This window comes from Chiloscyllium plagiosum, chromosome 18 (genome assembly GCF_004010195.1).
Source record: "Chiloscyllium plagiosum isolate BGI_BamShark_2017 chromosome 18, ASM401019v2, whole genome shotgun sequence".
Taxonomy (NCBI): Eukaryota; Metazoa; Chordata; class Chondrichthyes; order Orectolobiformes; family Hemiscylliidae; genus Chiloscyllium; species Chiloscyllium plagiosum.
In genome coordinates this window covers 11310450-11333511 of record NC_057727.1, presented here as the reverse complement: position 1 = coordinate 11333511, position 23062 = coordinate 11310450, and the positions used below count along the sequence as shown (strand labels likewise).

The 23062-nt window shown below is 41.4% G+C and overlaps 1 protein-coding gene across 3 annotated transcripts in view; it reads left to right on the top strand.

Annotated features, from left to right (window-relative positions):
- Positions 1-22771, top strand: part of LOC122558851 (twinfilin-2) — a 151401-nt gene extending 128630 nt beyond the window's left edge. For all 3 annotated transcript variants that reach the window (XM_043707697.1, XM_043707695.1, XM_043707694.1), the window contains 4 exons: positions 10507-10632; positions 16651-16801; positions 17993-18114; positions 19444-22771. In XM_043707697.1, coding sequence (XP_043563632.1) covers positions 10507-10632; positions 16651-16801; positions 17993-18114; positions 19444-19617 — 573 coding nt within the window. In that variant the 3' untranslated portion in view covers positions 19618-22771. The remainder of the gene's footprint in view (positions 1-10506; positions 10633-16650; positions 16802-17992; positions 18115-19443) is intronic.
- The last annotated feature ends 291 nt before the right edge of the window (positions 22772-23062 follow it).

The following is a 23062-nucleotide window of genomic DNA, read 5'->3' as shown; positions in this document are numbered from 1 at the left end:
TCCACCCTCCTCCCTGATCTATCACCTTCATCCCCTCCCCCACTCACCTATTGTACTCTATGCTACTTTCTCCCCACCTCCACCCTCCTCTAGCTTATCTCTCCACACTTCAGGCTGTCTGCCTTTATTCCTGATGAAGGGCTTTTGTCCGAAATGTCGATTTTACTGCTCCTCGAATGGTGCCTGAACTGCTGTGCTCTTCCAGCACCACTAATCCAGAAACAATTTTGATCATGTTCTTGTCAAGGTTCTACATACAGACACTGCTTCACCACCACCACCACCAAACCCAACAGATCAGAACTATAGGAGAAAAAAACACAAGTAGAGATCAAAGATTTGGAGATGCCGGTGTTGGACTGGGGTGTACAAAGTTAAAAATCACACAACACCAGGTTATAGTCCAACAGGTTTAATTGGAAGCACACTAGCTTTCGGAGCGTCGCTCCTTTATCAGGTGTTTGTGGAGGACACAATTGTAAGGCACAGAATTTATAGCAAAAGTTCAAAGATGTTTTAAACACTGCAAGACTGAAAGGGCCTCAAATGAATTAAATGTGGTGTAAAATATCTGTTTTGCAGCATTAGCAAATATAGTTAAATAACGTCTTTCAAAATTCATACAAGGGTGAGCATTTTGATTTTAATGGATGGAGTGGAATTTAGAGAGGGTGAGAAGTGGGGGAATTTCAAGCATAGTGAAGGTCCAACCAACTAAAATCCTCACGTAGTCAATCTCCACCAATCATTACAATTTCTTAATTATCAACATTTAGTTAGTATTTCATATAACAGTTTTAAAACTTCAAAACTACTTCTATGACATTTTGAGGTTGTGAAAGGTTGTAAATACACATTTAAAGACTATCCTGCTCAGAATGAGAGATAAAGAGAACAGCTTTATCTGGGATCTCAAACTGTCTCAATGGGTCAGATTAGTATTTCCCCAACAGCACCTTCAAGCAACAAAGGCAATTAGAGTCATAGAGATGTACAGCATGGAAACAGACCCTTCGGTCCAACCCATCCATGCCGACCAGATATCCCAACCCGATCTAGTCCTACCTGCCAGCACCTGGCCCATATCCCTCCAAACCCTTCCTATTCATATACCCTTCCAAATGCCTTTTAAATTTTGCAATTGTACCAGCCTCCACCACTTCGTCTGGCAGCTCATTCCATACATGTACCACCCTGTGTGTGAAAAAGTTGCCCCTTAGGTCTCTTTTATATTTTTCCCCCTCACCCTAAACCTATGCCCTCTAGTTCTGATCTCCCTGACCCCAGGGAAAAGACTTTGTCTACTTATCCTATCCATGTCCCTCATAGTTTTGTAAACCTCTATAAGGTCAGCCCTCAGCCTCCAGGGAAAACAGCCCTGGCCTGTTCAGCCTCTCCTTATAGCTCAAATCCAAAAAAAACAAACCTCCACCACCACCTTCTGTCTCCCACCATAAAACCAATTTTGCATCCGATTGGCAAGCTCACCCTAAATCCCATGTGATCTAACTTTATTAATTAGTGTGCTATGCAGACTGCAGACCCTTATCAAAGGTTTTACTAAAATCAAAGTAAACAATGTCTCCTGCTCTGCCCTCAATCTTTTTGGTTAATTGCTCAAAAAACAAGTTTGAGAGACAATTTCCCTCATTCAAAACCATGCTCATTATCCCTAAATTTCCTTGCCTCTCAATGCATGTAACTTCTATCTCTTCTACCTATGTCCTTTTCCAAGTGGTTGTGTGTCTTTGCTCATGGTTGTGTCATCAGTTTGATGTTGCTGCTCTTTGAAGCTTGTATTAATGGAATTTAAAATGATTTTAACTCATTTGTCCCTCCTAAATAAAATGTAAAATTCATCTTATGATGCCAGCTTTATACTCAAGAAAAAAAGAGGACATTTAAAAGTCATCTATGTAGCTACGCGAAGAGGAAGTTTTAGAGGGATTTGAGCCAAATGCTGGTAGATGGGACCAGATCAGTTTAGGATACATGCACGGTAGCTCAGTGGCCAGCACTGCTGCCTCAGCGCCAGGGACCCGGGCTCGACTCCAGCCCTGGCTGACTGTAATTCAGAAAGAAACAGCAACTTGAACACAAAATTCTCTCCTTTTATCTTGTATATTCCCAATTACAGAACACCTCTTCTTCTTATTTTCCATTGGACCCTCCCCCCACCCCAGTGGGACTGTCTGCTCTTTCAAATCTGGCAATTCGACCCACCATTGTTCTGCCATTCTCACATTCCAGGTCACTTAATCTGAACTACCAACATTTTCTCTCCACAGCACTCAACGCCCCTCCTCACCTGCCCAACTGTAGCATAGATACTGCCAACTCCAAACTTCACTTCAGCTCTGATGTACAGTCTTCTAGACCTGAAACATTAACTCGCTCGCTCTCCATGGATGCTGTCTGCCCCACTGTGATCTCCAGCATTTGTTGTTTTTGGTTTGCGTTTTTATATACAGGTATTACTTTTCACAGCCCCCAAATATCTTGAAATGCTTTATAGCCAAGGTTAAAAATCACACACCAGGTTATAGTCCAACAGCTTTATTTGGAAGCACTAGCTTTCAGAGTGCTGCTCCTTTATCAGGTGGTTACTTTGATGAGGGAGAAACACAGCAACCACTTTACATTCAGCAAACTCTCACAAAAATGATACGGGTGAAATAATTTTTTTATCATTGTTTGAGGGAAGGTTAGTGGTTAGGCTACCTGGAATAACTGTCCTTCAAAATAGCACCAAGGAATCTTTCACAACAACTCAAGCAAGCAGTTGGAGCATCAGTCCAATGTCTCATTGAAAGGCAACTCTCCTTCAGCACTGTGTTGGATTTTCAGCCTCAATTTCTGTGCTCAAGCCTAGAGCTATACTTGAATCTGGGATCTTGTGTGACTTAGAGGCAAGCAAGTGCTAGCAACTGAGACACAGATCATGGCTGATCTCACCTACCTGCATTTAGTTTATTTTGCTCCTCTTCACTCCTACCACTTACAACTTTGATCCTATACTTTAATTTCTATCATAGCTGTTCACATTGATGTTAAAGTCTTAACAAATTGGATTGATTTGTTTTTTGATCCGACACATGTACTAACAACAATCAAGCTCTTGAACTGGAGGGGCACCAATATCCTGGGCAGGGGGTTTGCTAGAGCTCTTTGGGAGAGTTTAAACTAGTTTGGCAGGAGGATGGGAACTGGAGCTATGGATGAGCGGCTGGGGTAATTGGTGAGCAGGCAGATACAGCATACAGAGAGTCTGTGAGGAAGGACAGACAGTTGCTAGGGCTCGGTTGCAGTCAGTGTAATGGGTTGAAGTAAGTCTATTTTAATGCAAGAAGTGTAAGGAATAAGGGTGATGAACTTAAGAGCACGGATCAGTACTTGGAGCTATGATGTTATGGCCATTACAGAGACTTGAATATCATGGGGGCAGGAATGATTGTTGAATGCTCCAGGGTGTAGATGTTGCAAAAGGAATAGAGAGGGTGGTAAAAGAGGTGGGGGAGTGGCATTGCTAATCAGGGATAGTATCACGCCTGCAGAAAGGGAGGTCATCGAGCAGATAGGTGGAAGTCAGAAATAGGAAAGGAGCAATCGCTTTATTGGAAGTTTTCTATAAACTCCCAAACAGCAACAGAGACACAGAGGAGCAGACTGGGAAGCAGATTTTGGAAAGGTGCAGAAGTAACAGGATTGTTGTCATGGGTGACTTCAACTTGCCTAATATTGATTGGAACCTCCTTCGTGAAAATAGTCTGGATGGACCAGATTTTGTCAGGTGTGTCCAGGAATGATTCTTGACTCAAAATATAGATAGGCTGACTAGAGGGGAGGCATTATTGGGTTTGTTGCTTGCCAATAACCAGGTCAGGTGACAGATGTCTCGGTGGGAGAACATTTCGGTGATAGTAATCACAACTCCCTGACCTTTACAATAGCATTTACTATAGGAACTGACGGTTTGGGAAAGTATTTATTTGGGGGAGGGGGAATTACAATGCTATTAAGCAGGAACTGTGGAGTATAAATTGGGAACAGATATTCTCAGGGAGATGCATGAAAGAAATGGCAGTTGGTTAGGGAGCACTTGCTACGTGTGCTGGATAGGTTTGTCCCACTGAGGCAAGGAAGGGTCAGTTGGGTAAAAGAATCTTGGGTGACAAGAGATATGGAACATCTAGTCAAGAGGAAGAAGGAAGTTTACTTAAAGTTGAGGAAGCAAGGATCAGGCAGGGCTCCAGAGGGTGACAAGATAGCCAGGAAGGAACGCAAGAATGGAATTATGAGAGCTAGAAGGGAGCATGAAAAAGACTTGATGGATAGGATTAAGGAAAACCCCAAGGCATTCTACACTTATGTGATGAACAAGAGGATGGCCAGAATGAGGGTAGGGCAGATCATGGATAGTGGAGGGAACTTGTGCCTGGAGTCAGAACAGGTAGAGGAGATCCTTAATGAATACTTTGCTTCAGTATTCACTAGTGAGCGGGACCTTGCCGTTTGTGAGGACAGCGTGAAATATGCTCGAACAGATTGATGTTAAGAAGGAGGTTGTGCTGGAAATCTTGAAAAACATGAGAATAGATAAGTCCCCTGAGCCAGACGGGAAATACCCAAGGTTATTACAAGAAGCGATTGCTATGCCTTTGGCGAGAATCTTTGTGTCCTCATGGTCCACTGGATACTATCAGATAATTGCAGGGGGCAAATGTTGTTCCCACAAAAGGGAATAGGGATAACCCTGGGAATTACAGACCAGTCAGTCTTCTGTTGGTGGTGGGAAAATTATTGGAGAGGATTCTGAGTGACGGGTTTTATGATTATTTGGAAAGTTTAGTTTGATTAGAGATAGTCAGCAGTACTCTCTGTGGATTGTTGTGGTAGAGAAGCTTTTGTAGTCTTCAGATCTCCTGAGCGATGCTGTCTGGAGCTATGCTCCTGGTAGGGTCACCCATGGCAATAAGGTCAAGGGTGAGGTCCCTGACAAAGAACACCAAAGAAGACCTGAACGGTGGAACAGGCGGGTGAAGTTACTTCGAACTCAACGGCTGTGAAGGTGGATGAAGGCTGCAGCAACTCCATCAGCTCCAATCGTCGTGGTCTCCATGTCATTGGAATCAGTTGGTTGATTTGTAAAGTATCATGTGTTCTTGGAGTGCAACATCATGTACACGTTCATCAAATACACGCACAGGCATCTTCGCTCTGTGGGCTACTTCAAGTCTTTCACTGACCGGTGGAGGGCGATGGGAGCAGGCGATGTGAATGAAGGCTGGAAGCTCCTAGTTAAGAGCTGTTATGAAAGCGGTGAATACTTGATTCTGTTCAACTTTTGAACAGAAGCAGGAAAGTTGTTCGGTAGCAGTTTTCACGTCAGAGCAATCCTCTTTAGGATCCACTCTGTTCACTCTGAACTGAGTGGGCCTAGAAAAGGTGCTCTAAAAATAGTCTGCTTCACCCCATCCTATCTAGAAAGCCACGTCCAGAGGGATCAACATTATGCGGTCAAAAAACATCAAGAAATGAAACTATGAAATTTGGAACCTGGAATATACAAACTCTTGAGTCTTTCATGATCGTGACATCTGGACAGACACCAAAATGTTAGTCTACAAAGCAGTGGTGATCCCAACACTCCTGTATGCATCATAAACTTGGACAACATACCGACAAAATCTGAAGACACCTGAAAAGTTCCATCAACACTGCCTTCGAAACATCTTGAATATCAGCTGGGAAGATAGAAGAACCAATGTCAGTGTGCTGAATAAAGCAAAAACAATAAGCATTGAAGCCTACATCATCAAGAACCAACTAAGATGGAACAATCATGTTGTTTAGATGAAAGATGAATGTCTGCAAAAACAAATCTTCTACTCCCATCTTAAAGAAGGCAAACATAAAAGAGGCAGACAACGGAAGAGATTCAAAGGCGTTTTAAAAGCCAACACGAAGAAATGTCATATCGACATTAACAATTGGGAACCAATGCCAAGGACAGGAAACTCTGGCAAACCATCATCCAAGAAGGAACAGCAACTTTCGAAGCCAACAGATATGCAGACCTGGAAGAAAAGAGAAGAAAACAGAAAGCGAGGCAGCAACAACCAAAGTCCAATCTGCCATCGGGAACTACTTGTTCTGAATGCGGAAGAACTTTCAAAGCCAAGGTTGGACAAATAAAACAACTTGAGAGTGCATAAATCAAATAATGGAACAAAGACCATCCTCCTCGACCTCAAGGGATAGCTACGATGATGATGAGGCAGCATGGCTTTGAGAGGGACAGGTCATGCCTCACAAGCCTGATTGAATTTTTTGTGGATGTGACAAACCACATTGATGAAGGTAGATCAGTGGATGTGATGTATGTGGATTTTAGCAAGGTTTTTGATAAGGTTCCCCATGGTAGGCTCATTCAGAAATTAATGAGGAATGGGATACAGGGTAATTTGGCTGTCTGGATACAGAATTAGCTGGCCCATAGAGGACAGAGTGGTAGTAGATAGAAAATATTCAGCCCAGAGCTTGGTGTCCAGTGGTGTTCCGCTGGGATCGGTTCTGGGACCTGTGCTCTGTGATTTTTATAAATGACTTGGATGAGGAAATGGAAAGGTGGGTTAGTGTGTTCGCTGATGACACAAAGGTTGGTGGAGTTGTGGATAGTGTGGAGGACTGTTGTAGGTTGCAACGGGACATTGACAGGATGCAGAGCTGGGCTGAGAAGTGGCAAATGGAATTCAACCTTTAAAAGCGTGAGGTGGTGCATTTTGGAAGGCCAAATTTGAATGCCTGTTAAAATGTAGCACTATCATAATATCCCCAACAGAAATTTTGTGAGGTGAAAGTATATATGAAAATGCAACATCATAACAGCAGTAACCAATCATGGCTTATCATATCTCGGCCTTGATTCCACTTTCCTGCCCCCTCCCTATAACCCTTCAACCTGTTACTAGTTAGAAATATGTCTCTCTGTTCCTTAAACTTACTCAATGTCTCAGCATTCACCAAAGTCTGAGTAGTGAATTCCACAGATTCACAACTATTTGAGAGAGTAAATTTCTCCTCATCTCTCTCTGATTTAAATCTTAACCCCTTATCCGAAAACTATGATCTCTTGATCTAAGGGTTGCTCCAAAAGAGGAAACATCCTCAAATTTGTATCAAATTTGTCAATCCCCTTTAGCATATTATATACTTCAGTTAAATCTCCTATCATTTCTTCCAAACTCTAGAGAATACAAGTCCAAATTTTTCAATCTCCTTTCATAAGCCAAACCTGCCACCTCTGGAATCAAACTGCCTGTGTATACCTTGTTCCAAGTTCAACTACATCCTTCCTCAAGTAAGGAAACCAAAACTGTCCACAGTGTTCCAGGTGCCGCCTCGATAATTTGCAGATTGACAGCTTCACTAAAACAGGTAATATCAGATTGCCTGCCAGCTGTAAAGGAGGCTGAGTTGCCATCAACTACTTTACACTCAAAATCTAAATTATCCCGATCACGTTTATTTCTTTTCTCATTATCCTCATTATCATTGCATACACAATATCCCCACATAGATTTCTTGGCTGTAAAAAGTGTGCCACAAAAAAAGCATATTATCTTGTTAACACTTCAGCACAATATATCACGCAGGTCAGGTTAGTGAGGTATGTACTCTCTTCTGAAACAACAGTGTATGTGTTTAAAAAAAAAATCACTAAAAATGTATTTTGGACATGTTGTAGAATGCATCAAATAAAGGATCTTAAAAATGCAATTTCTTTTATGAGGACATATTCTGCAACATTATTCAGTGCAAGAACTTCAAATAAGAAATCACCACACTACAAATATTGTTCAAAACTACTTTCAGTGCTTGAATACTTACAAATGAATCCATAGTACTTGCAGACTTTGTAGACTGATTTATTTCAGCCTGGAATCAGTAAAGGTTGTCTGGTCAGGTAGTCCTTTTTTAATCAATCTATTCAGACACATAATGGTGCATCTCTGTGGCTGTCACATCCTGAAGAACGTTATCACTGTGCCACGTGACCTCTTCCTTGTTGATGGATGATGGCATTCGTTTTTTTTTAATCAACCTGTTCAGATGTGTTATTCTTTTGGCTCAGAGGTAGGGACACCACCAATGCACCAACAGACCCCCTTGTATGATGGCAATCATATTAAACAATTAAGGAATATGATTGGATGTGGTTCATCAAAAAAATCAATTGCAGTTGATTAACAAGAAAATATGTAGCAAGATTATTGTGTGTATGAGTTTAAAAAATCTAAGGAACTACATTTCAAGTTCAGAAAGAATGATTTTAAATGTAAATTTTTAAATTTAAATATTCTCTAATCACGGTTTCTGGGGTTTTGTGATTCGTCATAAATAGCTCTGAACTTAAACATTCTTTCCAGTCCATCATCACTGTTATTAGCAGTGAGTAAAGTTTTAAATCCAGTCAAAATTGTGCAGTGAAAAATAATCTTCCACAACACAGAAAAATATTCCACTGGATACAGTCAGCTAACCTCTGTCGTTTACAGACTGGTTTGGACAGGCATGAAGTTCTAAACATTCACTTTCTTTTCAAGAAAGGAAAAGTCAAAATTATGGAAAATCCTCTGTACAATGGAGCAATGGGATTACCCCATTAATTCTCTGTTGGTGTGGGGTCAGTTCATCACATGTTAGTAATTTCTTTCCTGCTTACTCAAAATGATCTAGCCTGGCCAATCTCTGCCTCTGGATTCTATTTATTAGTTCATGCATAAAATATAGAACATAAGTGCAAGACTCAGAATGCAAAGAATACTTTTGTGATTTTTTTTCTTTGCTGTGCATTCTTCTGGTTTCTCACAATTATATACTGTATTTATATACAGAAGAATGCAGTGAGGTTGATTGAAGGCATCTATAAAGTGACCCAGCTATAACTATATCTTGCTGGGTATTTGTTTCATTCTGGGTATTTGTTCCCCTGTAAAGAAATGTTTGAAACCTTTCTTGTCACCACTTCTTTATCCATTTTATCCTTCATAAAAGAGGATTTGTTTTACGATGAAAAGTTGTGGTTATTAGCCAGAGTCTTTTCACATGATCGTCCAGGTTAGGGTTTCAACACCTGCAGTTATATAACTCAAAATGCTAAATATTGTCCTTTGAAAACTTGGTGTTTTGGCTGCTCTATCCTTAAGTGTGCCAGAGCATTTGTGAGCAAGCACAAACTTAACTAGAGCCCACATAAGTAACTTTTACTAAATTATTAGGCTGTCACTGTCAGAAATACAACAATTTATTGAGCCCTTAGATAGTTCATAGAATCTTAAGGTACAGAAGGCCATTCATCTCAATCCTGCCAATGCCAGATCTGTGTAAAGATTATTCAATTAGCTTTACTCCTTGCTTTTTCACCATAGCCTTGAAATTTCCCTTTCAAACTCTTTTCTGAATGCTACCATTGAATCTGTAGCCATCACCTTTTCAGGCATTGCAATAAATCTGTTTACCAAGTCTACTGCCAATGAAAACTGTTTGTTCTTATTTACCATATCAAAGCTTCTCAATTTTGAATAGATATATTAAACTTCCTCTGAACATTAATTGTTCTAAGGAGAGTAAACCCAGTTTTAAGAAGAACAATCCCACTTTTCCTAATTTCTCCACATAACTGAAGTCTTCATCTCTGGTGTTACTCGAGTGAGTTTCTTTCTGCAACTCTTCCAAGGCATTCATCATTCCAAAGCATTGGAGTCCAGAATTGGACACAATGCTCCAGCTGAGACAAACCTATAGTGTATAAGGTTTAGATAATTTCCTTGCTTTTAAACCTTCTGCCTCTATTTATTAATCCTGTAAAGTTCCTTACCAGTCTTATCAACTTGTTCAGCGATCTTCAAAGACTTGTGTATGTGAACCTTGAGATTTTTGTAATTTAAGGTGTCCAAAGTAACACCTAACAATGTAAGGTATTGCATTTCCAATGCAGAAAAGTGCCATAATGGCTTTCCTGTTAATTAAAGAAGACAAATCATATTAAATGTCCTTCTAATGTTAATAAAAACTGAAAGTACAAAATTAAACTAAACAGGTCTGGCAGCATCTCTGGAGAAAGAAATAGAGCTAACATTCTGAGTCCAATGTGACTCTTCTCCAGAACTGAGAACTCTTAAGTGTAGTTTGTTGATTTTTCTGGTTGCAGCCTGTTTATGTTTTGAACAGACATTAGCAACACTTTAAGCTGGAAAAAGCGTACAAGAGTTGTAATTAAAATACAGTTACTGCAGTAAAATCCCAGTCACGTAACATAATTTTCTTCAGCATGTTGAACTTCTTAAAGGAATGTGATCAGAAGTTCTTGTTGAAAGCAGTTTACTTTATAGTAGAATAGTCAGTTATGCTTTGGTCAGTCATGTTTCTTGTTATGCGATAGATTAAGATGATGACCCTCTATTTCAATATAGTCATGTAATAGTTTCATATTTTTCATTCCAGGTAAAGACTGAGATCAGTGTTCAAAGTAAGCACCAGACAATGCAAGGTATTGCATTTCCAATCCAAGAAAGTGCCATTACGGCTCTCCTCTTACTTAAAGAGAAGAAGATCAATTACATCCAACTGGTATGTAACTCTCTTTTCATTCAATATAGATTGAATTAATTTCGCCATTGGAAGTCTGCATCTTGTATGTAACAAAATGGACAGACTGTGTGTGTGTGTTTAGCAGAAACAGCGAGATTAGTGTACAGTCTCAGGGACATTTAGTGTGTATGTTTCACACCTGATATTACTTATCTTTATTTATTAGGAAAATGGGAATAAACTAAATTGTCTTTGGAATCAGTAACCGGTTTTGGTGAAAGGGAAAGAGTTGTAATTTCCACTGAAATTAATTAGCAGAAGAGAAAGAAAAATCTTTTGCTGTTATTCTACCTGGAGACCTCAATTTGATTACTTTAATAACCAGTTGAAATACAATTCATGCACACATTAATGCAAACCAGACTGCCAAATATTGCTTTCTTTTCTGTGACATATATGGCCAGCTTTCTTCTTGATTTACATATGTGAATTGCTCATGTTAATAGTCTAACAGTAGTTTGACCCTGGGACTTCATATTTTCAGTTGAATAAACAGTCACATTATATAACTTAAATTTCACTTCTCAATGTAATTAAAAGACCTTTCATTTGGAAACTGCAAAACTGAATTACTGATGCTTAACTTTTGCTTTGATGACGAATGTGACCATATACCTCACTGATAGCAGAAGGCTAATCATGTACTTGAGCTCACGTATGCTAAATTTATTATCTTAGTGTCTTCCTGTGATGAATGCAACTATAACTTATTGACATTTACAAAAACTTTGAAGTACTGTAACTACTCAATAGGTCTGACAGCAGACCTGTGGAGAGAGAAACAGAATTAATGTTTCAAGTCAATGATTTTTCATCAGAATTGGGAAAAGTTAGAGATGTAATAAGCTAAACAAATATAGAGGAGAAGGTCTTTGGACTCCTCCATCGCCAGACCACAACAACACGACGGTTGGAGGAGGAGCGCCTCATCTTCCGCCTAGGAACCCTCCAACCACAGGGGATGAACTCGGATTTCACCAGTTTCCTCATTTCCCCTCCCCCCCCACCTTGTCTCAGTCAAATCCATCGAACATCTTCTTCCTGACCTCTCTGCCCCCACCCCAGTCTGACCTATCACCCTCACCTTGACCTCTTTCCACCTATCGCATTTCCAACGCCCCTCCCCCAAGTCCCTCCACCCTACCTTTTATCTTAGCCTGCTGGACACACTTTCCTCATTCCTGAAGAAGGGCTTATGCCCGAAACGTCGATTCTCCTGTTCCCTGGATGCTGCCTGACCTGCTGCGCTGTTCCAGCAACACATTTTCAGCTCTAACCAAATATAGAGATAGGGATGGGAAATAAAAAATAATAGAAAAGGCATGTGATAAGTTGTAAAAGGAGGGGGGGAGATGATAAAAGGGCAAGTGCAAAGCAGAAGAAAGTAGTCATAAGGAGGGAACAAAAATTGGATCTAGAGGAAATGAAAAAGACAGGAGCAGATTCATTACCTGCAACTGCTTCCCAAGAAAATGGGAGTAGCGGTTATATCTCAAATTACTGAACTTCATACAGAACACTGTAAATCATCTAATAATGTGAGATGATGTCTTTGAGCTTCATTAGAACAGTGTTGGAGGCAGAGTTCAGAATGCGAAGGGGTAGAGAATTACAATGGCAAATGACTGAAAGCTCAGGTCACACTTTCAATTTGAATGGAGATATTCAGCTAAATAATTACCCAATTTTGTGCAAAGATGTGTGTAAGTTCAGGTGATTGGTCAGTATATAAAGTACAGAAGCCAGTAACTCTTAGATTAATCAGAGGAAATTAATTAAAGTCTGCAAGGAAGCTAGCTCAGAATGTAAAACTGATAGCAAGAATTTAAGAAAAAATTTAGTAAAGTGAGTGTTGGTCCTCTGGAGAGTGAGAATGAGGAATTCATAGTAGGTAATAAGGAAGTGACAGAAGAAATTAACAAATAATTTGCTTCTGTCTTCACTATAGAGGATACAAAAATAACATTCCAGTGATTGCTATAGATCAGGAGGTGGAAGGGAGAGAGGAACTTGACAAAATTACAACCGGGGGGGAGCGGAACAAAACAAACAGATAGAGTTACGAGCTGACAAGTCTCCAGTCCTGAGAGACTTTATCCTTGAGTTTTAAAAGAGTTGGTTAGTAAAGTAGTAGCTGCATTCATGTTAATTCTCCAAAATTTCCTCTAGATTCAGGAAAGGTTCAGTTGGACTGGAAAGTAGCAAACATGATTCCTCTATTTTAAAAGGGAAGGAGGCAAAATACAGGAGACTTTAGGCTGGTAAGCTTGATGTTTCTCATGGAAAAGGTGTTAGAATCAATCATTACAGAGGCTATAACTGCACACTGAAAAAAATCAAGGTAATCAGAAAGAGTCCGTGTGATTTTATCAAAGGAAAAAAAAATTTAACCAATTTACTGGAGTTTTTTGAAGGAGTAGCAAGCATTGTAGACAAAGGGGAGGCAATGAGAACGGACGTTTAGACAATAGACAGTAGGTGCAGGAGTAGGCCATTCTGCCCTTCGAGCCTGCACCACCATTCAATATGATCATGGCTGATCATCCTTAATCAGTATCCTGTTCCTGCCTTATCTCCATAACCCTTGATTCCACAATCCTTTCTTAAATGAATCCAGAGACTGGGCCTCCACTGCCCTCTGGGGCAGAGCATTCCACACAGCCACCACTCTCTGGGTGAAGAAGTTTCTCCTCATCTCTGTCCTAAATGGTCTACCCCGTATTTTTACGCTGTGTCCTCTGGTTCGGCACTCACCCATCAGCGGAAACATGTTTCCTGCCTCCAGAGTGTCCAATCCTTTAATAATCTTATATGTCTCAATCAGATCCCCTCTCAGTCTTCTAAACTCAAGGGTATACAAGCCCAGTCGCTCCAGTCTCAGCAAAGGCTTCACCTTTAACCCTCTGCGCTCCCAGATTAACCCCCAGACCTCCCCCTCACTGAGGACGAATGTTTAGTCCTCAACAAAGGCCTCACCTTTATCACTCTACGCTCCCAGATTAATGAGTTTGACACACACTGAGACCTTGAACGTTCCATCCACTGCCTCCGCCTCTGAGCTCACTTTTTCAAACAAGACACCCGCCCCTTCACCCCTTCTCCCGCCTCCAACACACCCCATCCACCTGGACACCCCGTGCCGGCCTGCTACCCGCCCTTGACTTCTTCATTTCAAACTGCTGCTGTGACATCAACTGCCTCAACCTCACCATCAAACCCGGAGGCAAGGGGCGCGTAGTAGTAGTGTGGCGCATTGACCTCTACAACACTGAAGCCAGGCACCAACTCGCAGACACCTCCTCCTGCTGCCCCCTTGATCACGACCTCACCTCCCATCACCAAACCATCATCTCCCAGACCATCCACAACCCAATCACCTCTAGGGATTTCCCATCCACAGCCTCCAACCTCATTGTCCATGAACCTCACACCACCCGATTCTACCTCCTGCCGAAGATTCACAAACCTGACTTCCGCGGTCGACCCATTGTCTCAGCCTGCACCTGTCCCACTGAACCCATCTCTTCCTACCTCGACACCATCCTGTCCCCCTTAGTCCAGGAACTCCCCACCTACATTCGGGACACCACCCACGCCCTTCACCACCTCCAGGAGTTTTGTTTCCCCGATCCCCAACGTCTCATCTTCACCACAACATCCAGTCCCTGTACACATTCGATCCACCACAACGAAAGTCTCCAAGCCCTCTGTTTCATCCTCTCACACCGTCCCAACCGGTACCCTTCCACCGACACCCTCATCCGCCTGGCTCAACTCGTCCTCACCCTCCACAACTTCTTCCATTCCGCCCACTTCCTCCAACCAAAGGGGTAGCCATGGGCACCTGCATGGGACCCAGCTATGCCTGCCTGTTTGTTGGGTACTGGAAAAGTCCATCTTCCGCAATTACACCGGCACCACACCCCACCTGTTCCTCCGCTACACCGATGATTGTATCGGCGCCACCTCGTGCTCCCATGAGGAGTTTGAACAGTTCTTCAACCTTAACAACGCCTTCCATCCCAACCTCAAATTCACCTGGACCATCTCGGACACCTCTCTCCCCTTCCTGGACCTTTCCACCACCGTCTCCGACAACCAACTAACCACAGATATCTACTACAAGCCCATCCACTCGCACAGCTACCTAGACTACACCTCCTCCCACCCTACCTCCTATAAAAAATGCCATCCTTTATTCCCAATTCCTCCATTTCTGCCGCATCTTTTCCCAGGATGACCAATTCCACCTCAAAGTCCCAGATGGCCGCCTCCTTCCAAAATCGCAACTTACCTTCCCACATGGTTGACGATGCCCTCTAGCGTATCTCCTCCACTTCACACACTGTCGCCCTTGAATCCCACCCCTCCCAACACAACAAGGACAGAATGCCCCAGTCCTCACCTTCCACCCCATTAACCTCCACATACATTGCATCATCCTCCACCACTTCCGCCACCTCCAAACGGGACCCACACCAAAGATAAATTTCCCTCCCTACCCCTATCAGAGACCATTCCCTCCGTGACTCCCTCATCAGGTCCCCCCCAGCCTACACCCCACTCCTAGCACCTTTCCCTGCCACCTCAAGAAGTGCAAAACCTGCACCCTCACCACTCCCCTCGCCTCCATCCAAGGTCCCAAGGGATCCTTCCACATCCGTCAGAAATTTGCCTGTATCTCCGCCAATGTCATCTGCTGCATCCATTGTGGTCCCTCTACTTTGGGTAGACAGGATGCCCTCTTGCAGATTGTTTCAGAGAACATCTCTGGGACACCTGCACCCACCAAATCCACCACCCCATGAACATTTCAACTCAACTCCCCCTCCCACTCCGTCAAGGATGTGCAGGTCCTGGGCCTTCTCCTCTACCTAACCGCTACCCGACACCTGAAGGAAGAACACCTCATATTCAACCAGGATAAATGTAGATTTCAACAGCTTCCTCATTTACCCTCCACCCACACTATCCCAGTCCAAGCCTCCAACTCGGCACCACTCTCCCGACCTGTCCATCATTACCCCCTCTGAGCTACCACCTTCTCTCTCACCTTATTCCACCTATCACTGTCTCAGCTACCCCCAACCCCCCACCTCCCAATCCCCCTCCCATTTATCTCTCAGCCACCGGCCCACAAGCCTCATTCTTGATGACGGGGTTATGCCCGAAACGTTGATTCTCCTGCTCCTCAGATGCAGCCTGACCTGCTGTGCTTTCCCAGCAACACACTCTTGACTCTGATCTCCAGCATCTGCAGTCCTCACTTTCTACTAACCTATAGGCATGCTTTACTTGTATTTCCAGAAGGCATTTAATAAGCTGTCACATCAAAAATTATTATAGAAAATATAATCTCATGATGTAGTAAGTTTGTATTAGTACGAATGAAAATTGGTTGGCTTAAAACACAATATGCATAATTGGAACTTTATCTGATGAGCAAGGTGTGATGAGTGGAGTCCTACATGGATCTTGCTTCAATAATTTACCATTTACACCATTTGATCTCCCATCCCACATCCTGAACAGCAAATACAATATTCTAAATTGAAAATGCATGTTAGTTACTCTTCCAAATAGCGGAGGTGTTTGGGGTCCTGAGCAGGCAAAGGGCAGGAGAAGCAAATCCCTCCTGTGTAATTCCTGTGTAATCAAGTTAGCTATGGAAGCAAATTATTTGTAATTGATATTGATTAACTTGCTCTTCTTTCAATTCAGTATTCTATATTAGCTGTTCAGATTGACATTGAAGGGGAAGAATTTGCAGGACTATGAGAAAAAGAGAGGTGGAGTAGAACAAATTGGACAGCTCTTACCAAGAGGCACCGTTAGTCCAAATGGCCTCTTTCTGTGTCATGTCCTTTTGTGATACTATATTCCAAATGTTTATGATGTACTAAGAAAAGAGGAAGAACTATATTGCTATAAATGACATGTTTAGCTAAAGCAACTGCTTACTTTTTAAAAATATTCCTTTTCTTCTCCACCCTTCAGAAACTGGATACAGAGAAGGAAACCATCAACTTGGTGCATACAGATGTCACTGACATCCATGACTTGCCAAAGAGAATCCCAAGTAATGCTGCTCGCTATCATTTCTTCCTCTATAAGCACTCACACGAGGGGGACTACTTAGAATCAATTGGTAAGTTGAAAAATGTATGACTGTAACATTTTGGGCTTGCATAGGTTTTATTTACTTCTCTTCCATCCTCTCATCATAGCAGCTCACCCAAAATGCCTGCCTATTCTCCGTCTAAAAACCGAGGTAATCTGTGTTAGCAAACAACGCAACCATGCAGAGTTGGGGGTGGAGGTGGGGAAGGGGGAGGGGGAGGGGGAGAGAGCAGGGGCATCAATACCAGCCTGTCTGTGCCTTGCACTCTTTGTAATTGCTGTTGAGCAGGTATTCCAGTGGTTAGCCAATCTAATTTTTCTCTCCTGTTACTGGATGCTGAGACCATCCTGGCCCTGTGATCAGCAATCTCAGCATAGACATTCCTGGTCGAGATGGCTCAGAACAACACCAAGAATTAAAGTCATCTGTTCAACTATAAGAGAATCTTGCTGTTTTTAAACAAAAATATCAGTTGCTGTTTTCCTGATTTTCTTCCTATCCCAATTCCCCCTGTACATATTTCAGGACATACTTAAAAATCACACACCAGGTTATAGTCCAACAGCTTTATTTGGAAGCACCACCTGATGAAGGAGCAGTGCTCCAAAAGCTAGTGCTGCCAAATAAACCTGTTGGACTATAACCTGGCGTTGTGTGGTTTTTAACTTTGTACACCCCAGTCCAACACTGGCGTTTCCAAATCATATTTGAGTACTTTAGTATTCCAGGCCTGTCTTTAACTCAACGGCATAACTTTAATATGATAGGTAGTAGTGTATATGGACTATATAGATTTGAATAAAAAGTGACATGTAATAAATTACTATAATCAGAATGTTCAAATGATGACCATAAAGTGCCAAATCCACTGCTCAGTAATATGCAGTTAGCTGAAAGATGTAACTAAATTACCACCTATTACGCCGTGTCAAACTGCTGTAATTGTGCCTCTTGATGCTGTGTTCTTTTATTGGAACATGTAACTTTCTTTAATTGTTCTTCATTTCTGTCCATTTTTCTCCTGCACACCCACTGTTACAAATAGCTTCAACTATGCTTTGTCCTGACAACTCTCACAAATGCATTTAAAAGATTGTCTATTCATGTTCAGTGAATAAATTACAGTAGAAAAAAGGAAACAAAATTCCAGGTTCTCGCAGAACTGCAATTTGTCTGTTATTTCCAGTTGTGGTGAGTTTGTTATTTCTCTTCCTACAGTGTTTATCTACTCCATGCCAGGGTACAAATGTGGTATTAAAGATCGTATGCTCTACTCCAGTTGTAAGGGACCTCTACTGGATGTGGCAGAACAAGAGCTACAACTGAAAGTTGTCAAAAAGGTAGTCATGTCTGTGTGTGTCTGCAGAAACCATGGGCCAAGCCATTGTACTACAGGAGTAAACAAGGAATTGGGACTGTTTCTGGGTCCCCACCTTTGGGAAAGCAGTCACTTACATGAGTTCTTACAGAGGCACCTCCTTACTTGCAATTGGAACAGGCCTCCTGTTTAATTAAAGGAAGTCAGAAAGTCCAAGTCTCTCAGCAGTACAGCAGTGGGGTGACTTCAACTGCTTTGTACAGTCAGACTTCCATTGACTTGGAAAATCTTTGCTGTTAAACACTTGCTCCTGTAATTTGTGGAATGCTGAGCTGGCAAAGCTGGCCCAGTGTTGGATCTCTTTGTTAATGGTGGCATTTTGAGAGCAATGACTGCCAAGATATGGGAAGTGCTCAACATCCCATATGTTTACTTGACTGTTCCTTGACAAGTTTCTTGTATGCTGAAGCGAAAGCTTGAGAGTGACTTGCAAATCTGATGCAAAGTAGGCAATGACTCTGCAGCCCTCACAAACTGTAGATCATGTTAACCTATGGTGGTTACTTTAGTTTAGATTTTGTACAGAGGGGACTGAGATTAAATATTTTTCCATCTGTGCACTATGTAATGCAGACAGCAGAGAGCAGGTAATCTGTGCTGCGATGAATAACCAGTGTCAGGTAAATGTTAAGGGGGTTATCACATAGTCTTGTTTGACCCTGACTCAGATATTGAAGCCATGTGTTCAGATCTCCCACTCAAGGCAGAGGCTGTCAATTCAGTACAAAACAGATGCAGAATTGTAATGAAGTTCCTTGGACATCTTTGAAGCAAAATTCACAGAGCCTAACAGCTTACAGAGAAAAGTTGTAGAATGACTTAAACACAAAGATAAAAAATTTAAATCTAAGGTACTGAGGAATTGGAGCCACTGAAGATCAGCAAGGCTGAGAATGTTCAGCTGCAGAGAAGGATATACTTAGCAGAGGTTTGGATGAGCTGAAGTCTGCACAGAGTAAATGATGTCCCAGCCAGGAGACCAGTGGTACACCAGAGTCTAAAGATAACAAAGACTTTAGAGTTCACTGGTAGGTGGGCTTAGATCATGGTTGAGAAAGTTATGTTACAAAACTGTAAGTCTGTAGTTCTGATAATGGTGAGGTATCAGAAAGAGGGATGGAGTTCAGCATCAAGATCAGTCTACTATTTGGAAACCACTCTGAATAGGCAACATAAATTATTTTCTGATCTGATGTGTATGGTAATACAAACACTACTTTGCTATGTTTAAAATTCAACTGGTTTAAAAATCTGTGAATAAGATAGCTGTTTCAAAATTGTATTTTTTCAGATTGAGATAGACAATGGTGAAGAGCTAACACCAGATTTCCTTTATGAAGAAGTCCACCCTAAACAGCATGCTTTCAAACAAGCTTTTGCAAAGCCAAAGGGACCGGCTGGAAAGCGTGGAATGAAGCGGATTATCAGAGGAGGTGGTGATGCAGAAAATGGAGAGGATGTTTAAAAAATAGACCGTCGGACCTAAGGGACTTTGGACTGACTTTCTAATCTTTAACACTGAACTTCAAATTTACATTAGAATATATATTTACATCAGTTGAACCTCCTTTTTTTTGCCCTTTTTCTCCCAAAATATGATAAGCACCTTTTTAGACTTTTTAATTATTGCTGACGCTTGTTTCAGAATCTTTGGGAGAGTTTTTGATTTGTACAAGGTCTGTCATGTCATCGTTCTATGAAACACAAAATAATTGGCACAGTTTCATGGCAGCTTTGAATTCATTGCCTGCTTTAACATATCCCATTTATACTTTGAGATTAGGATCGGTGGGGAACCAGACAATCTCCACTGAATCTGCTACTGAATGCACTACAATTATCCCAAACTAAAAAACAGTAGACATCCTATCAGGTTCCCATCTCAGAGGGAAAGCTAGTGTGGTGCTTTTCAAGGTTTGACCAAAAGCAACAAAGCATAATTTTTAATTTGAATGACAATAAATGGGGGAGAATGCAACTATTTTCTTACAAACACTACACGCTGTTCACATTCAGAAGTAATTAAAAAATTCATTATCTGTTAGTAATAGTAACCAAAATTGAAAACAGTTCCTGAAAATTCCTAAACTAACTTAAAAGACTGGTGTACAAATCACTAATAGACCACTGGGTACCCAAATCCACAATGCCAAGGGCTCAGATATGTGATTTCTGTAAAAAAACTCTTAGGAGGTTAAATCCATAATCTTCAATTTGAACTTCCAGCCAACGCCTCAGATACATTGGTGCATGTTCACCACAAGCTCATACTCTTCCAGCAGATTGTGAGGGAATTGGAAAGCTTTACCATAATCTATTACCATGGAAACCAGACACCATTGCCAGAAAACAAATGTTGGATGAAAGTATCAGTCCGTGAAGTTGCTCCCAGTTCCCTTTTACTCTCAACTTTTACTAGATATTGGTTAGAGTGGACAATGACTTCCTATTTTAATTTCAAAGGAGCAAGTGCCCAATGTAGGCCATTTTGGCATATCATCCAAATTTACCTATTGCATATTAGGGCTCTGTACACAAAGGGAGCAGGAATTTGGAATAGAGTTCACAGCCTCCTGGTTCTGAACTTGTATTTGTTTTGTTGTTGGAGGACTGTACGTTTCTACTGGAAGCTGATATTGTGGTACTGTAAGTTAATTCACGAAATGCACTTTGCTTCAGTATAGCTGTAGATAGAGAATATACCTGAATTTGCAGCTGTGGTGTCTGTGGGACTAGAACCATAGCACTAGAACTAATTGATTCAAGTAGATCCAAAGGTGAATTTAGATAAGAGTCAATGAAAAAGTGTACATCAAGAGAGGCTGCACTCTGCACCTTTCACCAACATTTCTTTTTAATGTGGAGTTTTGACCATTTCTAAAAGATAATAAATTAATTTTAACTTGTGTAAATCACATCAGGTTTTAAATCTGTCATGTTCATCAGTTATTTTGGGCAGCATACCTGCTTAGCAGTGTGCGGACAGCTCTGTTTATTGATTTGTGCTGCTTAGGTATCCATTATTGCAGTCAGTCACTACATTGATTAAATAAAAACAGAAAACACTGGAGAAACTCAGCAGGTCTTGCAGCACCTGTGGAGAGAAAATAGAGTTAATGTATCAAGTCCCGTGACCCTTATTGAGAACCAAGTCATTGGACTTGAAACATAACTGTTATTCTCTCTCCATAGGTGCAGCCAGATCTGTTGAGTTTCTCATACATTTTGTTATTTTATATTGTCAGCATCTGCTGATACTTTGATTTTATTTGATTACAGTGATTAAGATCATCATCCTTTTTCCCAATGTATTGTATTGATTTGGAAGCATGTTGTAGTTTATTTGGGACTTCGTCACATGAATTATTGAGATCTTTTGCAATGTGCCACATTGATTTGTGTCGCATTGGCTCCCATTGGATACAGTGTAGTGAAGGTTTTCTAAAAAAGGCAATTATATTTGGAATAAAACAAGGGAACTGATAGCCTGTACACTACTCTCAATCATCCGCAAAATGAAGGAAGGTGTAATTGGCAATACTTTCAAACCACACTGACTCACCAATAACTTGTTTACCAATATTCCATCTAGATTTCTCAACACCCACTCAGCTCTAGACTGCATCACAGCTTTAGTCCAAACATGGACACAAGAGGTGAATTCTAGAGATGATGTGAAAATTAATTACCTTTGACATCAAGGTTTCATTTGACTGAAACATCAAGGAGCCCCCAGAAGCCTGTGAGAATCAAGGGCAAATCATCCTGCTGGTTGGAGGCATGTCTAGCATAAAGGAACATTGCTGGAGGCCACTTATCCCAGCACAGAACACTGATGCATGAGAACATCAGGATAGTGGCTTCTGCTCTATTAATGACCTTCCCTCCAAGATAAAATGAGAAGTAGGAATGTTTGCTGTTGTTTATAATTCCATTTCCATTTGAAACTTTTTAGATAATGAAGTGGTGTGCTCCTGCAGGCATCATGATCAGGACTATTTTCAGGTTTGGTTTAATTAGTGGCATGTCATATTTTATCAGCCATGACCAAATGGCGGAGCAGATTCAATGGGCTGATTTGCCTAATTCTGCTCCTATATCTTATGAACTTATGAACGTTCATACAAATACTAGGCCATGACCACCTTCAACATTTTCCCTTGATACTCAATAGAATTACCATCACTGAAACCTCCTCATTAACATCCTAAGGGATCATAATTAACCAAAACTTTATTGTATCAGCTATATAATTACTGGGCTACGAGGTCAACAGGTCACAGAAAGAGAATTCTGTGGCAAGTCATTGGCCTCCTGACTGCCCAAAGCACAAGTCAGAAGAATGTGATCCAGTGCCTTCGCTTGACCGAATGAGTACAACACAAGAAGCTTGTCACATTCCAAAACAGATCGCGTGCTTGGCACTCCACCTGAAACGTTTAATCTTTGCACTACTAGCCTACTATTGCAGTGCCTGCCACCAGCAAGATGCCCTGCAGCTACTTGCAAAGGCTCCTTCAACTGCATCTCCAAAACCAACCCTCTGTTAGGACACAACATATGGGAATAATACCAGCTACAATTTCCTCTTCGAGTTACAGACCACCTGAACTAGGGAATACATATCATTCCTTCTGAGTTAAACTGCTGGAGAATCCTACTTAACAGTACTGTGGGAGTGCCATAATCCAATGAATGAACAAAAGTAAACATGCCCATCTCTGCAATATCCTCTTCAGTTATTGAGAAATAAACCCATAACCGAAAAAATTTATGTCTTTCATTAGATTATTATTTGAGCTGTTTCTAGCTCAAGCTCAAGAATTGGTGTTCCCTTCCATTGTTCACTCTGCACTAATGAATTTAAGTAAACTCCCAGATCCAGTCATATGGTGACTTTCTGTTTTGTT